Raw genomic sequence first — 24,985 nt, forward strand, 5'->3', positions numbered from 1 at the left:
TTGGTGTCAGGAAAAAAGGGGGTGTACCAATGATTTAGTCTAGACTGCTTTTCAACTTCATCTTTTTGCCAAGTCTTTCTTTTGAAACTTGATCAACTGACAATTAACAGGGAGCAGATTCTATGACAACAGAAGAAATCTGACAAACTCATCCTAACATATTCCCCAGCCCTGAATCATTTGTACCTATGATAGGAATGTGTTCTCTATCCTCACTGAAGTAGTTGGTGACTATTAAAAAGGACAAACTTTTATGACATTCTATTAGAGAGTTATCTCCTAAGGAATCAGATTATAGGATTTAAGACTTTTGATAGTTACTACCAAAATGGTTCCCAAAGGAGCTGTATACAATACTTCAAGCTGCCATCATCACTAAATATTTCACACTGGATATTACACCTTTGTAAATGACTACAAATTAAATGTTAAATAGTATCTCAATAATTATAATTTACATTTTTAGAGTACTAGCAAGGTTAAACATTCCTCCCTTTTAAATTTGATTTCCCCCAGAGAGGCAGCATACATGGTAGCAGGAAATAAGGGATTTGGAGACAGACAAATGTGAATTCAAATTCCAGCTCCTTCTTACTTTATAGTTTGACTTTGAAGAATATAGTAAACCATTCCAAGCCTTTCTATTATATCTTTCTCCTAGAAATATGGAAACAACCTTCATCATATGACTTTGTAAGGATTAAATAAGATGGGCATCTGTAAAATTCCTGGCAATAAGCAAGGTGGCTCAATAAAAATCAGTTCTCCCACAATCTACCTGAATTCATGTCCTCTGTCAATATATCATTTGTAGGTGGTCAAGAGCATGAGTTCTGGAGTCAGAGAGACAAAGGTTTAAATTCTGGCTCCACATATCTATTTATAGTGTGATATTAGGCAAATTACTTAACTTCATTTGCATCTGTATCCTAATCTATAAAATAGGGACAATACCAGTACCTACCTTCAAAGGGCTGCTGTGGGAATTAGGTAAGAATAATATAATATGCTTGAACACCGTGGCTGATATACAGTGGTCAATAAATGTTAGATATCAATATTATTTCCCTTTTCTTTTAGTTTACAAAGCAAATGACCTCATCTGAGTTTCATAAACTCTATGAATAAGGCACCCACTCATATAATATTTATTTAGCACTTACTATGTGCCAGGCAGATATTCCCATTTCTAGCAAAAAAAACCCAAAAAAACAAAAAAAAAAACAAAACAACACAACTGAAAAGTTGCTGGATTTGCCAGAAGGACCTGGTAAATAACAGAGACAAGTTCCAAAGCCAGCTCCTCTCAGTCTAAGGCCATCTGCCCTTTCTGGTTGTTCTGATGTCTTAAATAGTTAACACTTTAACCTACCTGTAATTTATTTTTTGCATTCTTTACTTTCAAGAGAATTATCCTTGACAGAAAAGAGTCAAATAATTCTATTTTCACATGTGTTAACAACAATTCATCATCTCCTCTCTTCAAGCTTTGAATGTTACAAAAAGGCTCTCTCTTTAGTGCTTTCTTCATGCTTTGCCGACTGTCGGTGTTCAATTTTAACCTTCCATTTTTACTTTTCTGTTACTGTCCATGACTAAACAGCATTTCTCCCAATTTAAAAACAATCAGAATTTTAGCTAATCAGAAAGCATTCTGTATTTTTCATTTGTATTGCTCTCATTTATAATCTAACTTCAATGTGACTCACAAATCAAGTGCCACTTTCCTCTGAAGAGTTCAAGCTATCTCTCATGTCAATAAAGTTTCTGAAGCCTGTTTTCACTAGGTTGAGGATAAATATCTATAACCAGAATTCCCTCACTTGTACATTACAAACACTTTGATGACAAGGTCACTTTCTTTAAAGGTTCTTGTCATATATACATTAGTTACCAGTTCTATTAGTAGTTTATAATTAAATTCAAAAACCAATTTATCTTACTGCTTTTTCAGATCTTTGTTTTTAAATATGTTTTTATTGATTTTGGAGAAGAAGGGGAGAGGGAGAGAGATATAGAAACATCAATGATGAGAGAGAATCATTGATCGGCTGCCTCTTAACATGCCCCCACTGGGGATGGAGCCAAAACCTGGGCATGTGCCCTGACTGGAATTGAATGGTGACCTCCTGGTTCATGGATTGGTGCTCAACCACTGGGCCACACTGGACGGGCCAGATCTTTTTAAACATAAAATTGCCAGCATATACATTCATTTATTCATCCATTCAGTGAGTTTGCAATGAGTGCCTACTATGAGTCAGGCATTATTCTAGGGAATTAGCAGTAAGAGAACAAAGGCCTGCTCTTGTAGAGCTCACATATACTTAGTAGGGGAGATAATTAACAAATGGTACAGAATGCAATGTCAAATAGTGTCACTATAAAGACAACAGAGATGACAGAAAATGACAGGGAAATGATAGAAAACTGCATCTTGCTCTGGCTGGTTTCTCAATAGTTAGAGCATCGGCTCTCGCATTAAAGGGTCAGAGGTTCAATTCCTGGTCAAGGACATGTACCTCGGTTGTGGGCTCGATCCTCACTGGGACCATGTGGGAGGCAACCAATCAATGTGTCTCTCTCACACTGATATTTCTCTCTCTCTCCCTCCCCCTCCTTCTTCCCCTCCATTCTCTCTAAAAAAAAAAAAAAAAAAAAAAGAGAGAGAGAGAGAGAAATAAATGAAAAAAATATCCTCGGGTGAGGGTTAAAAAAAAAAGAAGCCCTAGATGGTTTGGCTCAGTGGATAGAGCATCAGTCCTCAAACTGAAGGGTCCTGGGTTCGTTTCCGGTCAAGGGCACGTACCTCGGTTGCAGGTTCAATCCCCAGCCCAGTCGGTGCGCAAGTGGGAGGCAACCAAACGATGTGTCTCTCTCACATCGATGTTTCTCTCTCTCCATCTCTCCCCCTCCCTTCCACTCTCTCTAAAATTCAATGGAAAAATATCCTCAGGTGAGGATTAACAACAAAAAAAGAAAATTATTTTGTATAATATACCCAGGAAAGATTTCTTTGGGGAGGCATTTGAGCCAAGGATGAATGACAAGAGAGCACAGGCCAAGAGAGGATCTTTAGAGTGGGAAGAAGGGTCTGTACCATGAGGAAGAACAAATAAAACTCCTAGGGCAGAAACAAGTTTGGGATGGTTGAGAATAGTTAGAGGATGAAAGTAGAGGGTAGAAAGAATTTAAAGGAATATAAGAACAGTTATGTGAGACTCTTAAAATTTTTTTAACATAATTAAATTTTGTTATAATCTTTAAAGGTTATTAAATATTCATCACACTTTTAAATATATTTTAAAATATTAGCAGAAATCCAAATATAATTATTCTCATATCTTACCTTGTGACAATTTTCTGACGTGTTTTATAAAAGAATTCATCCATACTTTTCCTTCAGGCTAAATTATTTGCAGCACAGTCTCACAATGGCAATCATTTCTCCCTCCTTTAAATCTCACTTAAATGTATTCCCTGTGCTTCATGAATTTTCTGAGTGTTTAACTGTTACAATTTGTTCAATTCACCACTCTTCTCTGAGATTTCTACTAAATCTGATTCTGGCTGGTTTTTCTGCTTTGTCTCTTAGTTTCTTCTGGGTATGAAAGAACCTTTCAAAACGTGGGGTTAGTCGTGTGCCTGCTTAATAGTGTACTTACCTCTGCCTACCAGAGACTCCCAGAACTGTTTACCTTCTTGCTAAATGATGCTCTCTACATTGTCCCCCTTCCCTTTGGTAAAAGGCCTTTAAAGAGGATACATCTTTTATAATCAGCCAGACTTCTAATTTAAGTAGATTCTCCAAGTTTTCTGGCACAACAGTCAAAGCAGTATACACTGTTCTTCCATTCTTCTGGATTTTCTGTCTCCCACTTCCCCTTTCTATAAGAACTGTTGCCTAATATGTTTGGGTAATCTGAGGGCAACTAAACAACTAGAAATTTTATCTCATTAATCCACAGTCCTTTCCCATACCCAGTTCTTGACTCTAGCCTAATAATTCTCACAGGCACCATTTCTTTTTTCTCTTTTTGGGGAGGTTAATTCTCACCCAAGGGTATTTTTTCCATTGATTGTTTTAGAGAGTAGGAGGGATGAGGGCAGTGGTGGGGGAGAGAGAGAGAGATAGAGAAACAATGATGTGAGAGAGATACATTGATTGGTTGCCTCCCACACACGCCCCAACTGGGGCTGGAGATTGAACCTGCAATCGAGGTGTGTGCCCTTGACTAGGAATCAATGCATTGGGTGACACTCTAACCACTGAGAAACACCGGCCAGGACAAGTACCATTTCTTTTCCTAAAAAGTATCTTACAATTTATTTAAGGAGTCCAAAGGTATTCTGAATGGTTAAAAAGAAGGTTTGGCCAATATGAGAATCTTTAGGAGGATTTTTCCCCCTTCTACTGTTTCTTTAAACTTATTATTGAAATCTTCAAACATACAAAAATAGAGAATAGAATATTCTTCCATTTCCTAACACTCACCTTCAACAATTACATGGCCAATCTAGTTTCATCAAAAACTACCCCTACTCTCCATCCTTTACTAGTAGACCCTTGTATTAGAACAAATCCTAGATAATATATTTCATTTCAAGAAGATTCCAATCAGTATCAGATGTGATCCTAGACTGGTAACTTAGCATCTTCCAAAGCCTTTAAGGCAAGTTCTAAGTTTCTTCTAGGTTAGCCCAAAGGACTAGAGTGGATGACATAATTTTCCAGCTACATTAACTTACCCAAAAGTATTTTTCTCCATGTCTGTTACAAGCAAATTATACGGCTAAATATAATATTATTCCTTGATTTCTAGGTACCTTTGTCATGGCAGACCATCAATTACCTCAAATAAGTTTATTTAGCAGAATTTAACAGCACAGTCACTAGTTGGCCTAACAGAGCAATTTTCAACCTTTTTCATCTCCTGGAACACATAAGATAATTACTAAAATTCTGTAGCACACCCAAAAATATATGTTTTGCTAATCTGACAAAAAAATAGGTATAATTTTGATTCATTCACACCAGATGGCTATTGTTGTGTTGACTATTGTCATTGTTTTATTTCACAATCTAAAGGAAAAGAGGTCAGTGTCCCTGACTAAATAGTCAGGTACTGCATGTTTTAAAAAGTCTTGGGGGCCCAGCTGGTATGGCTCAGTGGATTGAGTGTTGTGCCATGCACCAAAAGATTGCTGGTTTGATTCCCGGTCAGGGTGCATGCCCGGACTGCAGACTCTATCCCCATAGGGGGTGTGCAGGAGACAGCTGAATGATGTTTCTCTCTCTCTAAAATCAAAACATATTTTTAAAAAATCTTGTGCAACATTGGTTGAAAATCGCTGGCCTAACATATATAAACTATTTCACAAACCTTAAAAGAAACTTGAAAAACCAGATATTACTATATGTAGACATATAATCCCACTTATTTGTGTCCAACACTGAAACACATTTTTTGACAAGATGTCAAAACAACCATATACAAACTACAGAGAAAATGGGCTAAAATTCTTCAAGTTGTTTATGCCAGAAAACATTTTGCATTTATTAAAAATGCAGTTTTGATAAGCACATCAAATTTGAATGTAAAAATCAGCTATTCATTATAAATACTCTGCATTACTTAACATCATAATGATCACATGAGAAGCACTCTCTTACAGAAGTATGCCAAAAAATTCTTGGGGACCACTTACAGCTCTGACTCGAAGAAGATGGGAGATGACTGACTGTAGTTCATCACTGTAGTGCTTTAGTTCAGTAAATCTCCTGAAGCAGGAAATGAATAAAACAATTTTCTCATGAAAACACATAAAAAATTGAAAGATAAAACAGTACAGCTGACCCTTGAACAACACAAGCTTGAACTGTGTAGATCCACTTATACATGAATTTTTTTTTCCCAGTTAATACTATAAATATGTTTTCTCTTCCTTACAATTTTCTTAGTATTTTCTTCTTTCTAGCTTACTTTATTGTAAGAATACAGTATGTATTTACATATAACATACAAAATATGGGTTAACTGTTTATGTTATTGGCGAAGCTTCAGGTCAACAGTAGGCTATTAGTAATTAAGTTTTTGAGGAGTCAAAAGTTACATGTGGATTTCTGATTGTGCGGGGAGCAGTTGGCGCCCCTAAATTCCACATTGTTCAGGGGTCAACTGTAGTTCTTGAGAATAATAAAACTGATTCTATTTAACCAAATGTTACAGGTCTTGAACATTTATACACCAATACTAATTTTAAAAATTCTGAAATAAAACAACCATACTTTCTTTTGATATTTTTAAAGCCAAGAAAATATGTCATATTTCATAATTTGTACTGTGTGAGGGACTGAGACAGATTAACTATACCTGATCTTAGCCAAAAGGCCAAGAAGCGATGGGAACTGAGATAAAATTACTTGAAAACATAAAACAGGAAAAAATTTAAGGGGTTAAAAATACCTTATGGGCCCTGACCAGTAGCTCAGTGAGTTAGAGCATTGTCCTGATACACCAAGGTTGCAGGTTTGATCTCCAGTCAGGGTACATACAAGAATCAGCCAATGATGCCCTAGCTGGTTTGGCTCAGTGGATAGAGCGTTGGACTGCAGACTGGAAGGTTCAGGGTTCGTTTCCGGTCAAGGGCACATGCTCGGGTTTCAGGCTCAATCCCCAGGGGGGGCATGCAAGAAGCAGCCAATCAATGATTCTCTCTCATCACTGATTTTCTATCTCTCTCTCCCTCTCCCTTCCTCTCAGAAATCAATGAAAAGAAAAAAGAAAAAGAAAAAAGAATCAGCCAATGAGAGCATGTACAACAAATCAAATCTCTCTCTCTCTTTCTCTCTCTCTAAAAAGCAGTAAATAAAAAAAATTTATAGTACAGAAATAAACTCATGGTCTCTAACCTCAATTTAGTGCTGCTCAGTAATTGGTTTTCCTAATCTAATAACTACCATTCTCCAATACCTGAAATTTCTGATACCACCACCTGTCACTCTCTAACCAAGCTTCAAAGATTAAACAGAAGCCATCAGATAGGAACTATCTTCACCTCCACCTCCTACTAGGAAACTTAGAAACATTCCAATATCACATCATTTCTTCCTTCCCTCTAGGATCCTTCTTCCCATCCAATACTTCAGATTCTATCCCAGCTATACTCCACATTCCTGTTTTCTAACTTCCTCTCTCTACAAGATCCTTCTCATTAATATATCAATAAATTTACGGTCTCTCCTAGATATACACACACACACACACACACACAGTCCCCTGAAAACACTCCCAACTGTTAACACCTTCTCAATACCCACTCCTTTCACAGCCACACTTTTATAAGGCATTGTTTTTCTAGCAATAACCACTTCTTCCCTTTCTGTTCACTGCTCAGCACCTAACTCCCATGTTGGCACCCCTAACTCCCACGTTGGCGCCTCTAACTCCCATGTTGAGATTTGGTCATGAGCAAGTCACCTACTATTTTCATGTTGCTAAAATCCACTGATCTACTTTAGTCCTCATCTTACTTGACCCTTCCAGCAATGTAACAGCTGACCTCACCCTCCTCAAAAATTTGTTCCCTTGACATCAGTGTCATTTTCTCATGATTTTCCTTTTACTTTCTGGTTACTCCTAAAGTCTCCTTGGGTACTCACTTCCTTCACCCATCTCTTACACTCCAACTTTAGTTTGCAAAGAATGCCTAAAGTGTTTCTAAAAAACACTACTGAGGGCCTCTCAGCAGGAGAGACTTGTAAATAACCACCATAAGTGTACACAGAGGTCATGGGGGACTCAGGAACCTGAATTTATAAAAGCTTGCCCACAGGATTCAGAATTCTCAGATTACACTTTGGAAAATGCCCTTAAAGAGTTGGCTTCTTTAGGGTTCAGTCTTAGATCCTCAGCTATCTTATAATCAATCAGTCACTCTATACACTCTATGGGACTCTTCACTCACAAAGCTTCACAATTATGATCATATGCTACTGAATTCCAAATGTCTACCTCTAGCTCAACTCTCTCTCCCCTAAATGCCAGATCTATAAAGCCCACTGACTAGCAGGCATTTGTACTTGCTCATATCCAAAGCTCAACTTATTTCACCCCCCGCCCCCCACCAATCTCACTCCCCTATGTTCCCTAGCATTTTAAAGATGGAAACCTGGGTGCCATCTGTATTTCCCCTGCCCCCAGTTTCATCCCACACATCCTACTAATCATTCAGTCTACATACTAAATATTGTCCAAATATTGTCTAAATATTGCCACATAAATGAAGACCCAACCAAGATCTTCCTCTTCACTGCTCTAAACAGTCTAGTTTTAAGAAAGATAAATATGCATGAAGCAAGTATCATTTTGGTAATCCCTCTGAAATAATCTTTCTGGTTTTCTAGATTTTAAGAAAGGATAGAATAAAAGTATTTTAGTGATACAAACTATTTTAGTAGTGGCATGAAAAATAATTAATCTACTGGTCTAGCTAGATATAGGACATAGATTCTATATATTAAGAATTTGTTATAATAATGACTGATGTAAACCATTCTCTTATCTAGAACTTAAGGCAAACAACTTCTATTACTAATTACACATTATACACTTTAACAAGAACTTAGAAGTAAAAAACTGCCTTGGTTATGTTTATCATCAGATCAGATTTAAAATTCTACACAGTCATGTGCCACTTAACAGAAATATGTTTTGAGAAATCTCTTGTTAGGCAAGTCTGTCATTGTGTGAACACCACAGAGTGCACTTACATAAATCTTGGTGGTATAGCCCAGCGATTTTCAACCTTTTTCATCTTATGGCACACATATACTAATTACTAAAATTCTGTGTTACACCAAAAAACACATTTTTGTCGATCTGACAAAAAAAAAAGGTGTAATTTTTATTCATTCACACTTGATAGTTATTGTTGTGTTGGCTGTTGTCATTTTTTTATTTGACAATCTAAGGGAAAAGAGGTCCATGCCCCTGACTAGTCAGGTAGTGCATGTTTTAAAAATGTGTGGCACACCAGTTGTACATCGCAGGTATAACATACTGCTCCTTAAGCTACAAGCTTGTATAGTATGTTACTGTACAAAATGACATGAGATTAAATCAAGCGCAAGAGAAAATGATGCAATCAAGAGATGTTGTAAACATAAGGTGTATTAGACTGCTGTCAGTGTAATATGACATACAGTTTTACAGCAAACTGTTTTAACATAGAAAGAACACACCCTAAAAAAATGATAAGAAGTATAGTATGTAAATATATAAACCAGTAACATATTTATTATCATCATCAAGAATTTTGTACTGTACATAATTTCCTGTACTGTACTGTACTTCTATATAATGGGCAACACAGTAACTTGGTTCACCCCAGAATCACCACAAACAGGTGAGTAATGCATTATCTTATGACATTTAAGATGGCTACATCACAAGGCAACAGAAATTTTTAGCTCCATTATATTCTTATGGGACCACCATCATATATGTAGTCTGTTGTTAACCAAAATGTTAATTGGCATGCGACTGTATATAATATGGATAGTATATAAAATTTAGCAATCTAGCCCTGGCTGGAGTTGTTCAGTGGTTAGAGCATTGGTCCCCAAACCGAAAGGTCGTGGGTTCAATTCCTAGTCAAGGGCACACACCTGGGTTGCAGATTCGATCCAAAGCCAATGTTTCTCTTCCTCTCTCTCCCTTCTTCCCCCTCTCCTTCCCACTCTCTCTAAAAATCAATGGAAAAAATAACCTTGGTGAGGATTAACAACAAAAATTAGCAATCTAGAAAACCCAAGTTAGGTCAAAAAGGGAAGGCAAACATTCAATTTGCAAAATATTTTTCATTAAGTTGGAAAACATTTAATTAAAAAATGTTAATATTAAAATATTAATTTAAAAAGCCTTATCTACATGCTCCTCTAGTGAATGTACATCCATCACTGTCATAAATTTTGCTTATAAGTTTTTCCAAGCTCTTTTTATTTTTTTATTATTATTTTTGTAATCCTCACCTGAAGATATTTTTCCATTGACTTGTAGAGAGAGGGAAAGACAGAGAGAAATATCGATGTGAGAGAAGCACATCGATTGGTTGCCTCCTGCACGAGCCCTGACCAGGGCCCGGGTCGGGGAGGAGCCTGCAACCAAATTACCAGAATTGAACCTGGGACCCTTCAGTCCGCAGGCCGACACTCTATCCACTGAGCCAAACTGGCTAGGGCTCCAAAGCTCTTTCTAGAGGGTGACATAATTTTAGTTCTTAATCTAGAGAACATCTCTTATATACCATGGATGTCATTTTTAACCCTTAAAAAAACCTTGGTGGAACCTTAAATGCACATTACAAAGTGAAACAAGTCAATATGAAAAGGCTGCATACTATATAATATGACATTCTAGAAAAAACTTAAAACTATGGAGACAGTAAAAAGCTCAATGGCTGCCAGGGTTCTAGGGAGGAAGGGATAAATAGGCAGGGCAAAGAGGATTTGTAGGGCAGTGAAAATACTTTGTATTATACTATAACTAGAGGCCCAGTGCACAAAATTCGTGCACGGGGTGGGGGGGAGGAGTGTGTCCCTCAGCCCATCCTGCACCCTCTCCAATCTGGGGCCTCTTGAGGGATGTCCGACTGCCCGTTTAGGCCCAATCCACGGGCAGTCAGACATTCTTCTCACAATCCAGTACTGCTGGCTCCCAACTGCTCGCCTGCCTGCCTGCCTGCCTGATTGCCCCCTAACTGCTTCTGCCTGCCAGCCTGATCACGCCCTAACCACTCCCCTGCCAGCCTGATCAATGCCTAACTGCTCCCCTGCCAGCCTGGTTGCCCCCAACTGCCCTCCCCTGCTGGCCCGGTCACCCCTAACTGCCCTCCCCTGCAGGCCTGGTCCCCCCCAACTGCCCTCCTCTGCAGGCTTGGTCCTCCCCAACTGCCCTCCCCTGCCAGCCTGGTCCCTCCCAACTGCCCTCCCCTGCCAGCCTGGTCACCCTAACTGCCCTCCCCTGCTGGCCTGATTGCCCACAACTGCCCTCCCCTGCAGGCCTGGTCGCCCCCAACTGCCCTCCCCTGCTGGCCCTCTTGTGGCAGCCATCTTGTGTCCACATGGGGGCGGCCATCTTGTGTGTTGGGGTGAGGTCAATTTGCATATTACTTCTTTATTAGATAGGATAGGCTAATGCATACATGTGTCAAAACCCATATAATATACACCACCAAAAGCAGACCCTAAAGGAAACCATGGTCTTTCAGTGATAATGATGTGTCAATATAGGTTCATCGATTGTAACAAATGTACCACTCTAGTGAGAGATGTTGATAGACAGGTGTAGAGGCAGAGGGTATGTGGGAACTCTGTAATTTTTGCTCAGATTTGCTGTGAACTTAAAACTACTCTAAGATATAAAGTCGATTAAAAATAAACAAAAACAAACACCTTGCCCTGGCCAGTGTGCTCATTGGTTGGTGCCAACCCTTACACCAAAAGGCTGCCAGTTTGATCCCTAGTCAGGGCACATGCTCGGGTGGCAGGTTCAATCCCCAGTACGGAGGCAGGAGGCAGCCAATTGATGCTTCACTCCCTCTCTCTTTAAAAAAAAAAAAAAATTAATAAAAATATATTTTTTATTTTAAAAAACACCTCAATGGTTACCATCACAATTTCCAAATTAACAAAACTTTAAAATGTTTATTTATAAAAATATATAGATATTTATTTATATTTTATATTCAAAATTTATCTTAAAAACCAAAGGCGTCATGTTAATGTATTATGTTTTATAAAGTCAGGCATAATAGGCTATCCAACAATGCAAACTTGGCCTTTGTCTGCTACAAATATTTATATTATGTAGAAATTAATGCTAAATTTAGCCCTAACTAGAGAAATTCCAACAGATTTCATCAACTTAATTGCCAAAAATGGAAAAGCCTCATCTGCATAAGCAAATTTTTAAATGAAAAATTCAGCTGAACCAAATACCGGGTGAAAGTCCATATAATGAAGAGCCTAATTTATCCACCAACTTCAGAGAATAAGCAAAATCAAAATCTTAAGATATACCTAGGTAATATCCTAAGAAAAGTTATTTCTGAATACACTAGCTTAGCCCTGGCTGGTGCGGATCAGTTGGTTAGAGCGGCATCCTGTACACACATAAGTTTTGAGTTCAATTCCTGGTCAGGTACATACCCAGGTTGCCAGTTCAATTCCTAGTCGGGGTGTGTAAGGGAAGGCAACCCACAGATGTTTCTCTGTCATACTGATGTTCTCTCTCTCCACCACAGCCTTCCCCTCTCTCTAATATCAATAAGCATGTCCTGGGGTGAGGATTAAAAAGAACAAACTTATATACTGGCTTCCTTTAACATAGAAATGCTCCCCAAAATGCCAAACTGACATTAATGAAGTCAAGTGACTAATACATCTCTATGACATATGCTTGTATGCATTTGTCTATCAAGTTTTCCTGGTATGCAAAGTAGAAAGTTTATTTTCAAAATATGCATGTAATATATAATCTTCTCTTGACCTTTGTACATATTTGTCAAACAAAGTCGTATAAGAAAAACTACTTTACATGAAATTAAAATTGCTTTTCTCATTTTTCTGATACCTTCCACAACATTTAAAAATTATTCTAGGAAAAAGCAGTGGTTTAATTTTCTAAAACTTCAGACAGTTACAACCTTAAACCCAATAAAGTTAGCAAATTTTAAAATCAATTTTAGACTATAAAACGATTTCACTAAATGTGAATTACCATTTAAAATATAAATGAAGTGCATACATTCAGAAATGAAAAATTAAATAGATTGATAGCCACCATTCAAAACAACATTGTAACTGTTATTAAAACAAAACCTTACTTGTCTGGGTTTTTCACTCTGAATGTTGCATTAAGCGCTTTTAACCTGGAGTCTGCCTGGAAAAAATAATTTATTCACTTAATATAATTACATTTCAGGGTATAAATCCAAACAGTTTTTATTTTCTCTTTAGAATTAAGATGCTTAAGTATAGTTTTCTTTGTATCATATGTGTCAAACACATTCAACATATCTAAAAAAAAAAACAGCTTAGCAGTTATTTTTTAAAACACGACAAAAATAATGCTGTAAATTAAGCTGAATACATGGCATTCGATGGCATCAAAGTCAAACAACTGTAAACACCAACACACTAACAGTCATTCAGCTCTGCATTACTATAAGTCAGAATAGATCATATAACAAAAGCAGTTTACTTTTCTCCAAATCAAGAAAAACAATTATCTGTTTATATAAACTAAATAAAATGACTGCTTTGAAGCCTGTGCATTACTTAGGGTAGTTCTCGGGTGGAATCCAAACCAAATGTACATTAGTTTTTCTCATTTTCATAATAAGTATTTTAGAAAGTAAAGAAATATGGAACTGCCTGTACTAAAGTAAAGTGAAACAAGCTAAATGACATCAAATTGCTTACTAGCTGGCAGAAGATGTTACAACACTTTCCTTATTTCCAGATAATTGCTTTCAAAAGAGAAGCAGATGAATCAACATTAAGTAATAATTTCATTGTATCAATTTATACTTAATATATCCAAATCCTATCCTAAATTCTCATTTTAAGAAACAAAACACCAAATAACTTTTCTGACCAAGCACAGAAAATATAGGAACCAATAAAATGTAGCTCAAGCAGGAATCAATTTCATAAGGTGGTTTGGTTTTTAAAATCCTAATTAGCTTAAAATTTTTACATTAGTCCAACTTCCAACCCATAATTACATATACTCCCAAAATAATCAAACAAACAAAGAAAACAATACTAGGGCTCCCCAAATTACATGGCTAAGAAAAATTTTTAAATGTAACAAATATGCTATTCAGCCTCCCAGAATTTCAGACCAAAAGAAATTCAAAGGGCTATCAAGAACATCTAAAGAAACTCAATTTGTCACTGCTTTCAGGGAACTCTCTTATTTCTAAAATCAGTATTTCACTAATTCTTGATCTTTCTTACAGCTCAAGGGCATACCAACTAATAGCACATGTGGAAGTCCTCACAAATAAAAGCACTTGTAATTTAAGGCATATATTACTCTTTTATGTTCTTTAAGCTAATTAAAATCACTAAATAACGAAGTGTTAATGACATCATAGTCACATGCAAATGTGACTTTTTTAATGAATATGAAATTACATAAACCATCAGTAAAGCCCTGGCCAGCATTCTCAGTGGTTAGAGCCCATACACCAAGGACTGAGAGTTCGATCCCCAGCCCTAGTCTGGGAGCATAGAGGAGGCAACCAATCAAGGTGTCACTCTCACATCGATGTTTCTCTTCACTCTCTCTCTTTCTGTCTCTCCCTCTCTCTCTCCCACCCTGCCCCACTTCCTTTGACTCTCTAAAAAAAAAAAAAATGAAAAAATTATCCTCAGGTGAAGATGATCAAAACAAATAAAAAGCCATCAGTAAAGAAGAAAATTTTCATTTGTACCGTTGTACCTTTTCCTGAATCTCATACTTCTTAATACTACCAATTTAATTTTTACTTTTATTACCATCAATTTACCAATTTAGAAGTCATATCAAATGTAAACCATCACCATCCTATTAACCTTTGCTTACCAAATTCTATCAGGTCACATCCAGCTCAATCTGCTCATCATTTCACAAGATTCTAAAAAAAAAGTTGCCTAAAATGTCACTAAACCAGCCTAGCCAGTTTGGCTCAATGATGAACCAGGAGGTCAAGGCTCATTCCCCAGGAGGAGGCATGCAGGAGGCAGACAATCAATGCAGGAGGCAGACAATCAATGATTCTCTCATCATTGATGCTTTTCTCTCTCTCTCCTCCCTTTCTCTCTGAAATACACACACACACACACACACACACACACACACACACACACACACGCATACATACACACACACACACTATAGAGGCCCAAAGCACGAAATTCGTGCAAGAGTAGGCCTTCCTTCCACCGGCTGCCGGTACAGGCTTCCCTCTGGCACCTGGGACCCAGGCTTCCCTCGCAGCCCCGGCTTTGTCCGGAAGGTCATCTGGAAGGATGTCCGGTCTAATTAGCATATTACGCTTCTATTATTATAGATTCTTTTTTGTTAAATGTCACCAAACCAGAAATTTCTCCCCAAAGCTAGATCTCTATGAAAACTACCTGGACTATACCAAATCTGACAGATTACCATCCATCTTATCAGAAAAAAGCCCTTATAGAATTACAAACTTCCAGATATAAAATAAGTCATGGTACATAATGTACAACATAGGAATAAAGTGAATAATACTGTAATAACTATGTAATTGACAGTGATACTAGACTTACTGTGGTAATCACTTTGTAAGGTATATAAATGTTGAATCACTGTGTTGTATACCTGAAACTAATATAATATTGTATGTCAAATATAATAAAAAATACATTAATGTGAAAAATAAAAAAATTTTTAAAGCCCTTACATAATTGTTTCATACCACCCTATTTTATTTCCTTTAACACACCACTATCTGAACTCATCTTAGTTGTTTACTTGTTTCTTAGCTGTCCACTAGAATGAAAGACCTTTATTTTAAAGCACAGTGCCCCCTGGAGTTGCATAACAGCTGCCATGGCAACACTTTAACCTGTTTTCTCTTTTGTTCACTGCTATATCCCACTGCCTCCTATGCCTGGCACAACACGAACATGCAGTAAGTGTTGGCTGAATGACAAAAAATAACTCGTGACTATTCTATAGCCCCAACTTACAACCTTTCCCATGTTCTCCTTTAAAACCCACCAGCCCACCACCCCTGCCTTTCCAAGTCCTATAATATACTTTACATTCCTTGTCCTGGACCTTGTCTTTCCTTTATTTCATTTCCTGGTTCTCAAGTCCCCCCCAACCTTGCCTAGTAAACCACTACCCAACTTGGCAGCTCTCTAACACTGGCCCCAAGGTTGACTCCACTGCAGATTTCTTATTATTCGGGTCTCAGCTCAAATGTTATCTCTTCAACCATGTGACCCAGTTTGCCCAGGACAGTCCTGGTTTACACCTGTGTCCTAATCTAATGGTTAATAGTGCCCCCATTTACTCTCAAAAGTACCCCCATTTTGCCACCTATCTCAAAATAACCCCTGGGGGGAAAAACTCTGCTGTTACACTCTTTCAGTGATAAATTATTTTATTTATATCACTTATAACAACTTTAAATTATCTTATTTAAATTCTCCAACTACTAAAATATATGCTTCATAAAAACATGGAGCTTATTTCCAGCTTTCACTACTGTATCAACAGCACCTACTAGATACCTGACACTCGGGGCACCTAGCATTCAGAATCTCCATGCTGCCTCTCTCAGAGTTCCTGTGTAATACACAGACTAGCAGAGATCCCAAGAGCCCAGATCTTGTATCTGGCAGTCCCTGCTCCAAGTAACAGTATTCCAGATTCTTCTGGGTCAGCCTAAATTCATTTAAGATTTGGGCATATGAATGACACTTTCATATAAGTAACTTACTGAGTTAACTGAGTTAAAATGATATTATTTTTTATTTATTTCACAGAGGAAGGGAGAAGGGAAAGAGAGACAGAAACATCAGTGATAAGAGTGAATCATTGATGGCTGCCTCCTGCACACCCCTCACTGGGGGTCAAGCACGCAACCCAAGGCATGTGCCCTTAACTGGAATCGAACCCAGGACCCTTCAGTCCGCAGGCCAACACTCTATCCACTGAGCCAAACCAGCCAGGGCAAAATGATACTACATTAGACTAATTAGTTTATACTGGTATGTTAATTATTGTAGAGATAAATTCTGAATTGAATTTACTGAATCAATTAATGATTATATAAATACTATTCAAAAAAAGAAGGAGCACCAATACATAGCAGCAATAAAAAGGTCTGTTTTTCATGTTTATATTAAATAGAGCACAGATAAAAAGAAACTACATTTTTATAATTATCTTGCTGGGTACAATAATTACTCCAAAAAGGTTTAAGAAAATATTAATCTTATAGGCCCAAACTAGAAATTAAATTAAAGATGTCTAAAAAGAAAGAAAATAAAAGTAAGCTGATATTTCAATTTCAGGATGACAATCTAATAGCCAAGGTCAAATATTCTTATAAAAATATAAATATTTGGTCTGATTCAGAATGATTTCGTTTTCATTGAAAAACAGTTTCCAACACTTCCTCTACCAACCATCTTTACTTACATTTATTACATAGCAAATAAGAGAATATGGATTGGTAATTAAGAAGAGCTTTGACTTAGGTCTAGACTTGGATTTAAACTCCATCACTTACAACTATGTGACCATGAATAAGTTACTTTCTAGGGCTCCTCATCTGAAAAATGGGAATAGCCCTGGTTGGTGTGGCTCAATTAGCTGGAATGACATCTCCGAACTCAGTTTTGCTTAAATCCCAGCTTTCAACTATGATCAGGTTAGTTGTAACTGCCAAATACATGACCGCCGGATAAGTGAAAGGTAACTAACTAACTAACTAACTATATATATATGTGTGTGTGTGTGTGTGTGTGTGTGTGTGTGTGTGTGTATGTATATGTATATGTATATGTATATGTATATGTATATGTATATGTATATGTATATGTATATACACTGAGTGGCCAGATTATTATGATCTCTGAACGCATAATAATCTGGCCACTCAGTGTATATCCTATAGAATAAAAGGCTAATATGCAAATTGTCCCCTCGACCAGGAGTTCGACCAGCAGGCAGGCTGGCCAACCGCCCATGTCCCCTCCCCCTGGCCAGGCTGGCCGGACCCCACCATGCACGAATTCATGCACCGGGCCTCTAATATACATACATATATATATATATATATATATATATATATATATATATATATTAAAAACACACACACACACACACACACACTGAGTGGCCAGATTATTATGCGTTCAGAGATCATAATAATCTGGCCACTCAGTGTATGTAGACAACATCATATATGTATGTTTTATGTATCCATGCATGTACATATGTGTTTGAGGTGGTTCAAAAAGATCTCACTGCCTGACTGGTGTGGCTCAGTGGTTGAGCATCAACTTATGAACCAGGAGGGCACGGTTCGATCCCCAGAGGGGAGCGTGCAGGAGGCAGCCGATCAGTGATTCTCTCTCATCATTGATGTTTCTATCTCTCTCTCCCTCTCTCTTACTCTCTAAATTCAATAAAAATATATATTTTTAAAACATACACACAAAAAACCCCAAAAAGGTCTCATTTCCTTAATAAAAGGAAGGACTTAAAACAAGAAATAGCACACAGCAAAATAAGGAATGCAGTAAGACATGTGGGTTTCCAAGTTCTCTCCAAACATTTGATTTCTCGTCCATTTCATTAAATATGACTTTTCAAATTACTAATATTGTATATTAACTATTATTACCTTTCAAAGAGTTTATAAAAGCAAAACCAAGGTTGTACCATAAGGATAGCCAAATACAATATATCTGGACATTTAAACAGCACCTACATATAAGACTCAGCACCTGTAAACAGTGTAGTCTATATGGGTGGAGAAATTTAGGAGTTTCATTAAGATTACCAAAGTTACGGCCAGAATTGGGTTCAAGGACAAACAAGTAATAACTAGATACTAAACTAATAACTAAATCAATGACTAAAAATTTTAAAATTTCCCATTATATCAAGATATGTCACCAAAAACAATTATATTTTAGTTGCTCTTTTCCTTATTATTAGCTCCCAGCATACCTTGGAGTAATTTTCAGAAAATCCTATCAAAATTACATACCTTATTAAAGGTTAGAGTTATTTCAAACCCATTTCTAAACTAAAATTCTAGTACTCTTCCTGAGTACCATAAAGTAATAAATTATCGCCAAGAAAATTTTAATTTTTTTCATATAATCTGCCAACAAAATATTTCTAAATTAGCCTGGCTGGTGTGACTCAGTGGTTAAGCGTCGACCCATGAATCAAGTTTACAGTTTCTCTCTCTTGGATGTTTCTAACTCTCTATCCCTCTCTCTTCTTCTCTCTCTAAAATCAATAAAAACGTATTTTTAAAATATATATATTTATAAATTAGAATCAGTTATGACAGAATTAAGCAGATTTACTTTATATTATCTGTGCAGAAAGTAATTTTCTCTTCTAGTTTTTTGTGCTAAATTTCAAATACCTATGCACCAATACATATTTCTCTAGAGAGTTTTCATAATTACTGCAAAGACATTTTATTCTTGTTACTTAGACCTAGTAAACTTTTGCTAATGTATTATCATCTGAATCATGTATCAATTTATGTATTATAACAATTTATATATTTTTCTTTCTTTTTTATTTTTTGGGTTTTATTTTGGGGGGTGGGGGGGGTTAAACCTCACCCGGGGATATTTTTCCATTGATTTTTCGAAAGAGTGGAAGGGAGGGGGAGAGACAGAGAGAGAGAAACATTGAAGTGAGAGAGACACATCGATTGGTTGCCTCCCACACGCCTTTGACTGGAATCAAACCTGGAAACCTTCGATCCCAGGGCCGACACTCTATCCACTGAGACCAACTAGGACTATATATTTTCCTACTTACCTATTTAATTAACACAAGAGATGAAGACCTGAAAACTTACAAGAAACACTGTTATATTACTTTTGGGGATAATATAGAGAATATAGTGGAGTTAGGGTGAACATCTTACCATCACTATGCTCTTCAATTTTTAGATAACAATTTCACTCCCAAATACTAATTCTAATGACTAAATTTAAAAAGCTGCACAAAAACTAGATAAGCCTATTTCACTAACAAATGCAAATTCAAAATGACTCCTGTGCCTACTCAAAACTGGTCTCCGATTCCAGTCAAGGGCCTATACCTTGGTTGCAGCCTGGGCCCTGGTCAGGGCACGAGCAGGAGGCAATTAATCGATGTGTTTTTCTCACATCAATGTTTCTGTCTTTCCCTTTCTCTTCCACTCTCTCTAAAAATCAATGGAAAAATATCCTCAGGTGAAGATTTAAAAACAAAAAAACAAAAAACTGACCCCATGTCCTAGGAGGAAGAAGTATGACCAAAGGCTCATCTTTTAGTTTACAAAGACTGGAAAACCCAAGTTCAATTCTTCAGAAACATCGTTCATACCTGATAAAGAGTGAGCAATTACCGGGGGCATCACTGCAAGTGGCAGTTGTAAGGATAGAGGGGAAAAAAAAAAGATGCAAAGTATAATATGAGTATACTGTATAGAAAATCTACAACTTGTATCTAAATTACTGCTTCAAAATGTTCTTTTCCTAATAGAATTAATTCATAAATATGCCCATTATAGTCTCACTAGTAACTAAAATGACACAAATCAAAATTAAATTACAATGTTTCCTTGAACACCCTACCAATGATTTTAGATGCAAGACCTATTCCCAACACTCACTCATTCAATATCAAGTACCCACTAAGTGCATGGTATTGTTCTGGCAACCATTAAAGGACACAGTAAATTATTTCATACAAATACTCTTACCTTCAGCTGAAACCCAGTTTCATTCACAATCTCCTTCCAGTTACCTTCCTAAAAATTAAAGTTAATTTTAGAAATCATTGCAAAATGAAACATAAGGAACATTTCAAATTAGAAAAAATACCTATTGTTCTGTTGTTCTTTAAGGGGAAATGGGGGAAAGGGTAAAAAATAATTATTTTCACTTCAAAATTAAACATTCAATCCAGATTCAAAAAAAATTACCGTAAGATGAACCCAAGATTTTACAATCTGGGCTTGAAAAAAAACTAAAGACTAATTAACTCTGATATCATTAAGTGATACCAAAAAGCACTGTCTTTAGTATCTTTCAGTATAAAAATGCTAGCCAAAATAATGTAACCAATAATTCTGAAATTCAAAACAAACAAAAATGCATACAGATTAACAAAGCTGCTCCAAAAATAACTTTAAGAATAAGCATTCTGCCCTGGCCGAGTAGGCTCAGTTGGTTAGAGCAGTGGTTGGCGAGCCGCGGTTTGCTGCTCTGTTGACTAATGAATTTGCCAATCACTGGTTAGAGCATCCTCCCAATACTCCAAGGTTTCAGGTTCAATTTCCAGTCAGTGCACATGTAAGAATCAATCAATGACTGCATAGATGGGTGGAACAATAGGTCAATGTTTCTCTTTCCTCTGCCTTCCTCCCTCCCTCTCTTGCTCTCTCAAATCAATAAATAAAATTTTAAAAAAAAGAATAAGCACTCCAATAGCCTTATCAGGGTGATATAAATGTCTAATCACTATGTTGTCCACCTCAAAGTAATAATACTTTATGTCAACAGGAATTTTAAAAAAATTTTAAGTAAAAAAAAAACAAGCATTCACAATTTAAAAGTTAAAAATGCCAAGTCAGATGATATTTTTAAAAAGACTAGATAAAAGAAAATTACCTGTGTTAAAAACAAATAGAAGATTTTGTCTCTACAAAGGATGGGATGTGAAGCAACTCTCAAGAGGAAGTTTTCTAAACCAATTCGTCGCCTTTCCACAAAATCTGGGTCCATGTTGTCAGCAGAGAGTTTATGCCAAACAAATTCTGCCTAGGTAAACAAAATAATCATGAAGAATAGTCTCAATGTTAAATACTTCTTAACAGTACTGCCATTTCACTTCTTACCCTTTTTTCTGGTAGAGGTGGCACAACAATATGTGGATAGTAAACTAAAAGGTAGTTTCTCAACAACTCAAATTCACTATACCGCCTCCACAGTGAGTCTGTTAACACACTTGGACCATCAATATGTTCCACTGACCTGAAAAGAAATAGAATAAGACTGCTATTATTTTTTAAAAACACCAATACATGCATACAACATCCTTTAAATTTTATAACTCCATTTACTGAATGCTTATGAACCAGTTACTGAGTAAAGAAATTTTCATGTATTATTTTACTTAATCCTTACAACGAACCTGTGAAACAGGAATTATTGTCCCCATTTTACAGATGAGGAAGCAGCTGCACAGTATATGCTCTTCATACAATCTTAACAATCTGTGGGTACAGCACTCAGATCCATCTGCTTCCAAAGCCCTCACTCCTAAGCACTTTCCTTCTGTTATATCCTTCTGTTATAGAAAACCAATTGGACTCAAGAGAAATAATCATATTAGAACACTCTAAAAGCCTCAAGGTATTCAGTTAACGTATAATTGATTTTATAATATATGTAGCAAAATCTGGCTTACCTGTTGTTTCACTAAATAAAAGTATGTGTAACTGCACTTCTGCCACAATGAGAGAGAACAACATTCATGCTATAGACCAAGACACTGTAAAAATATAGTCAGTCCTAGCCAGTTGCTCAGAGGCATCGGCCCACAGGCTGAAGGGTCCCAAGTTCAATTCCAGTCAAAGACATGTACCTAGGTTGCAGGTTCGATCCGGGGCCTATGGGGGAGGCAACCATCAATGTGTCTTTCTCAAATCCATGTTTTTCTCTCTCTGTCTCTCCCTTTCCCTTCCACTCTCTCTAAAAATCAATGGGAAAATATCATCCAAGGAGGATTAACAAAGCAATAAAATAAAAATAAGCATGGCCATTATTAAAAAATTGATTCACGGCCGAAACCGGTTTGGCTCAGTGGATAGAGCGTCAGCCTGCGGACTGAAGGGTCCCGGGTTCGATTCCGGTCAAGGGCATGTACCTTGGTTGCGGGCACATCCCCAGTGGGAGGTGTGCAGGAGGCAGTTGATCAATGTTTCTCTCTCATCAATGTTTCTAGCTCTCTGTCCCTCTCCCTTCCTCTCTGTAAAATATCAATAAAATATATTTTTTTAAAAATTGATTCACGGTTATGAATAAACTGGATGTATCCAAGAAAATAATTTTTAATTAATTCTAAAAGGGTGGGACCTGACCGGTGTGGCTCAGTAGTTGAACATCGAACTATGAACCAGGCTTTCACGGTTTGATTCCTGGTCTGGGCACATGCCTGGGTTATGGGCTCAATCCCCAATGTGGGGAATATAGGAGGCAGCCGATCAATGATTCTCTCTCATCAATGATGTTTTTCTCTCTCTCCCCCTCTCCCTTCCTCTCTGAAATCAATAAAAACATATTTTAAAAATAATAATAAATAAATAAATGAGTGGGGGAGAAGGAATATAAAAATTCATCTCTAGTTCTACCTTTAATATAAAAAGCTGCAGGTAATGCAGGTTTAATCCATATAAATGCTCAACTTATAGCTGGGGGAAGTTAGGGTTAAATCACATAAAAGATAACTGAAATTATTTTGACTACTTAAAATTTCTGCTAGCATAATCACTATTAGAAAGTATCAGTGTTCTAAACATCATCAGGCCCTAGCTGGGTTGCTCAGTGGTTAGTGTTGGCCCATAGACTGAAGAGTCGCAGGTTCAATTCCAGCCAAGGGCACATACCTAGGTTGCAGGCTTGATCCCCAGCCCCCTCTCTACACATCAATGTTTCTCTCTGTGTGTCTCTCCCTTTCACTCTCTCTAAAAATATCAATGGGCAGGTTGGTAGGGGGGCAATGGAAGGAAAAGTACACATATGAAATGTCTAAATCAATAAAGAAAAAAAAGAAAAAAGAAATAGTCAAAAAATCAATGGGAAAATCATCCTCAGATGAGGATTAACAAAAAACAAACAAAAGAAATACATTATGAGGACCTTCCTATTTTATAATTATTTGCATGACAATAACATGCATAGAACTACAATGTGCACTTGTACATTAGGACATAAAGGCACAGAAACTAAATCAGTCTTGGAATAAAGCAAAATCCTAAGAAAGTATATATACTAGTCCATGCTCAGAATAAAATATGTTTAGTGTTTTTATTATTTATAAATTATTTGCCACTGAGTTTATTCATTGCATATTAATAAAAAAGAAATAAATTATGAAATTCAAAATGCAAAAATGGCTCCCATGGCAAAAATATAGGATCATCCTATCTAATAAGAGTAATATGCAAATTAACCATCACTCTGCTACACCCACAAGTCACGCCCACCAGCCAATCCAGAGCGAGTATGCAAATTAACCCAACCAAGATGGCTGCAGGCACAGAGAGAGCAGGAGGGAGGCTTGGGTTTCCCCGGCAATGGAGGAAGCCAAGCTTTCTGCACACCCTGACCGGCCCAGGCCTCCGCTTAAGGCTACAAAGTTTCAATTATAGAAGATAAATAAATCCCAACAAAAATGGCGGCAGCCACGGAGCAAGCAGAAGGTTTGGCTCCACTCCAGGCTACAAAGTTTCAATTGTAGAAGATAAATAAATCCCAGATACCAGGGCCTCTGCTTGGGTCGCCAGGGGGCGTGGCCGGCCTGCAAACCACAAAAGGCCCCTAGCCCAGGCCGCCCCTCGCCCAGGCCGCCCACACCCCAAGGGAACCCCCACCCTGATCCGGGACATCTTTCAGGGCAAACCAGCTGGCCCCCACCCATGCACCAGGCCTCTATCCTCCTACCTAATAAAAGAGTAATATGCAAATTGACCATCACTCCAACACACAAGATGGCTGCCCCCATGTGGTTAAAGATCCTGCCCCCATTGGACACAAGATGGCTGCGACAAGATGGCCAGCAGGGGAGGGCAGATGGGAGGGACCAGGCCTGCAAGGGAGGGCAGTTGTAGACAATCAGGCCAGCAGGGGAGGGCAGTTGGGAGGGACCAGGCCTGCAAGGAAGGGCAGTTGGGGCAATCAAGCCTGCAGGGGAGGGCAGTTAGGGGTGACCAGGCCAGCCGAGGAGGGAAGTTGGGGGCAAACAGGCTGGCAGGGGAGCAGTTAGACACCAATCAGGCTGGCAGGGGAGTGGTTACGGGGTGACCAGGCTGGCAGGCAGAAGCGATTAGGGGCAATCAGGAAGGCAGGCAGGCGAGCAGTTGGGAGCCAGCAGTCCTGGGTTATGAGAGGGATGTGCGACTGCCCATTTAGGCC

At 37.7% G+C, this 24,985-nt stretch overlaps 1 protein-coding gene across 2 annotated transcripts in view; it reads right to left on the reverse strand.

The window, feature by feature from the left end:
- The window catches only part of SNX4 (sorting nexin 4), a 74,908-nt gene that overhangs the window by 31,694 nt on the left and 18,229 nt on the right, over positions 1-24,985 (reverse strand). For both annotated transcript variants that reach the window (XM_080656562.1, XM_080656563.1), the window contains 5 exons: positions 21,688-21,823; positions 21,461-21,610; positions 20,551-20,598; positions 12,889-12,944; positions 5,710-5,782 (listed from right to left, as the gene is read on the reverse strand). In XM_080656562.1, the coding sequence (XP_080512688.1) occupies positions 5,710-5,782; positions 12,889-12,944; positions 20,551-20,598; positions 21,461-21,610; positions 21,688-21,823 (463 nt within the window). The remainder of the gene's footprint in view (positions 1-5,709; positions 5,783-12,888; positions 12,945-20,550; positions 20,599-21,460; positions 21,611-21,687; positions 21,824-24,985) is intronic.

The sequence above is a fragment of the Plecotus auritus genome (assembly GCF_963455305.1).
Source record: "Plecotus auritus genome assembly, chromosome: 2".
NCBI classification, from domain to species: Eukaryota; Metazoa; Chordata; class Mammalia; order Chiroptera; family Vespertilionidae; genus Plecotus; species Plecotus auritus.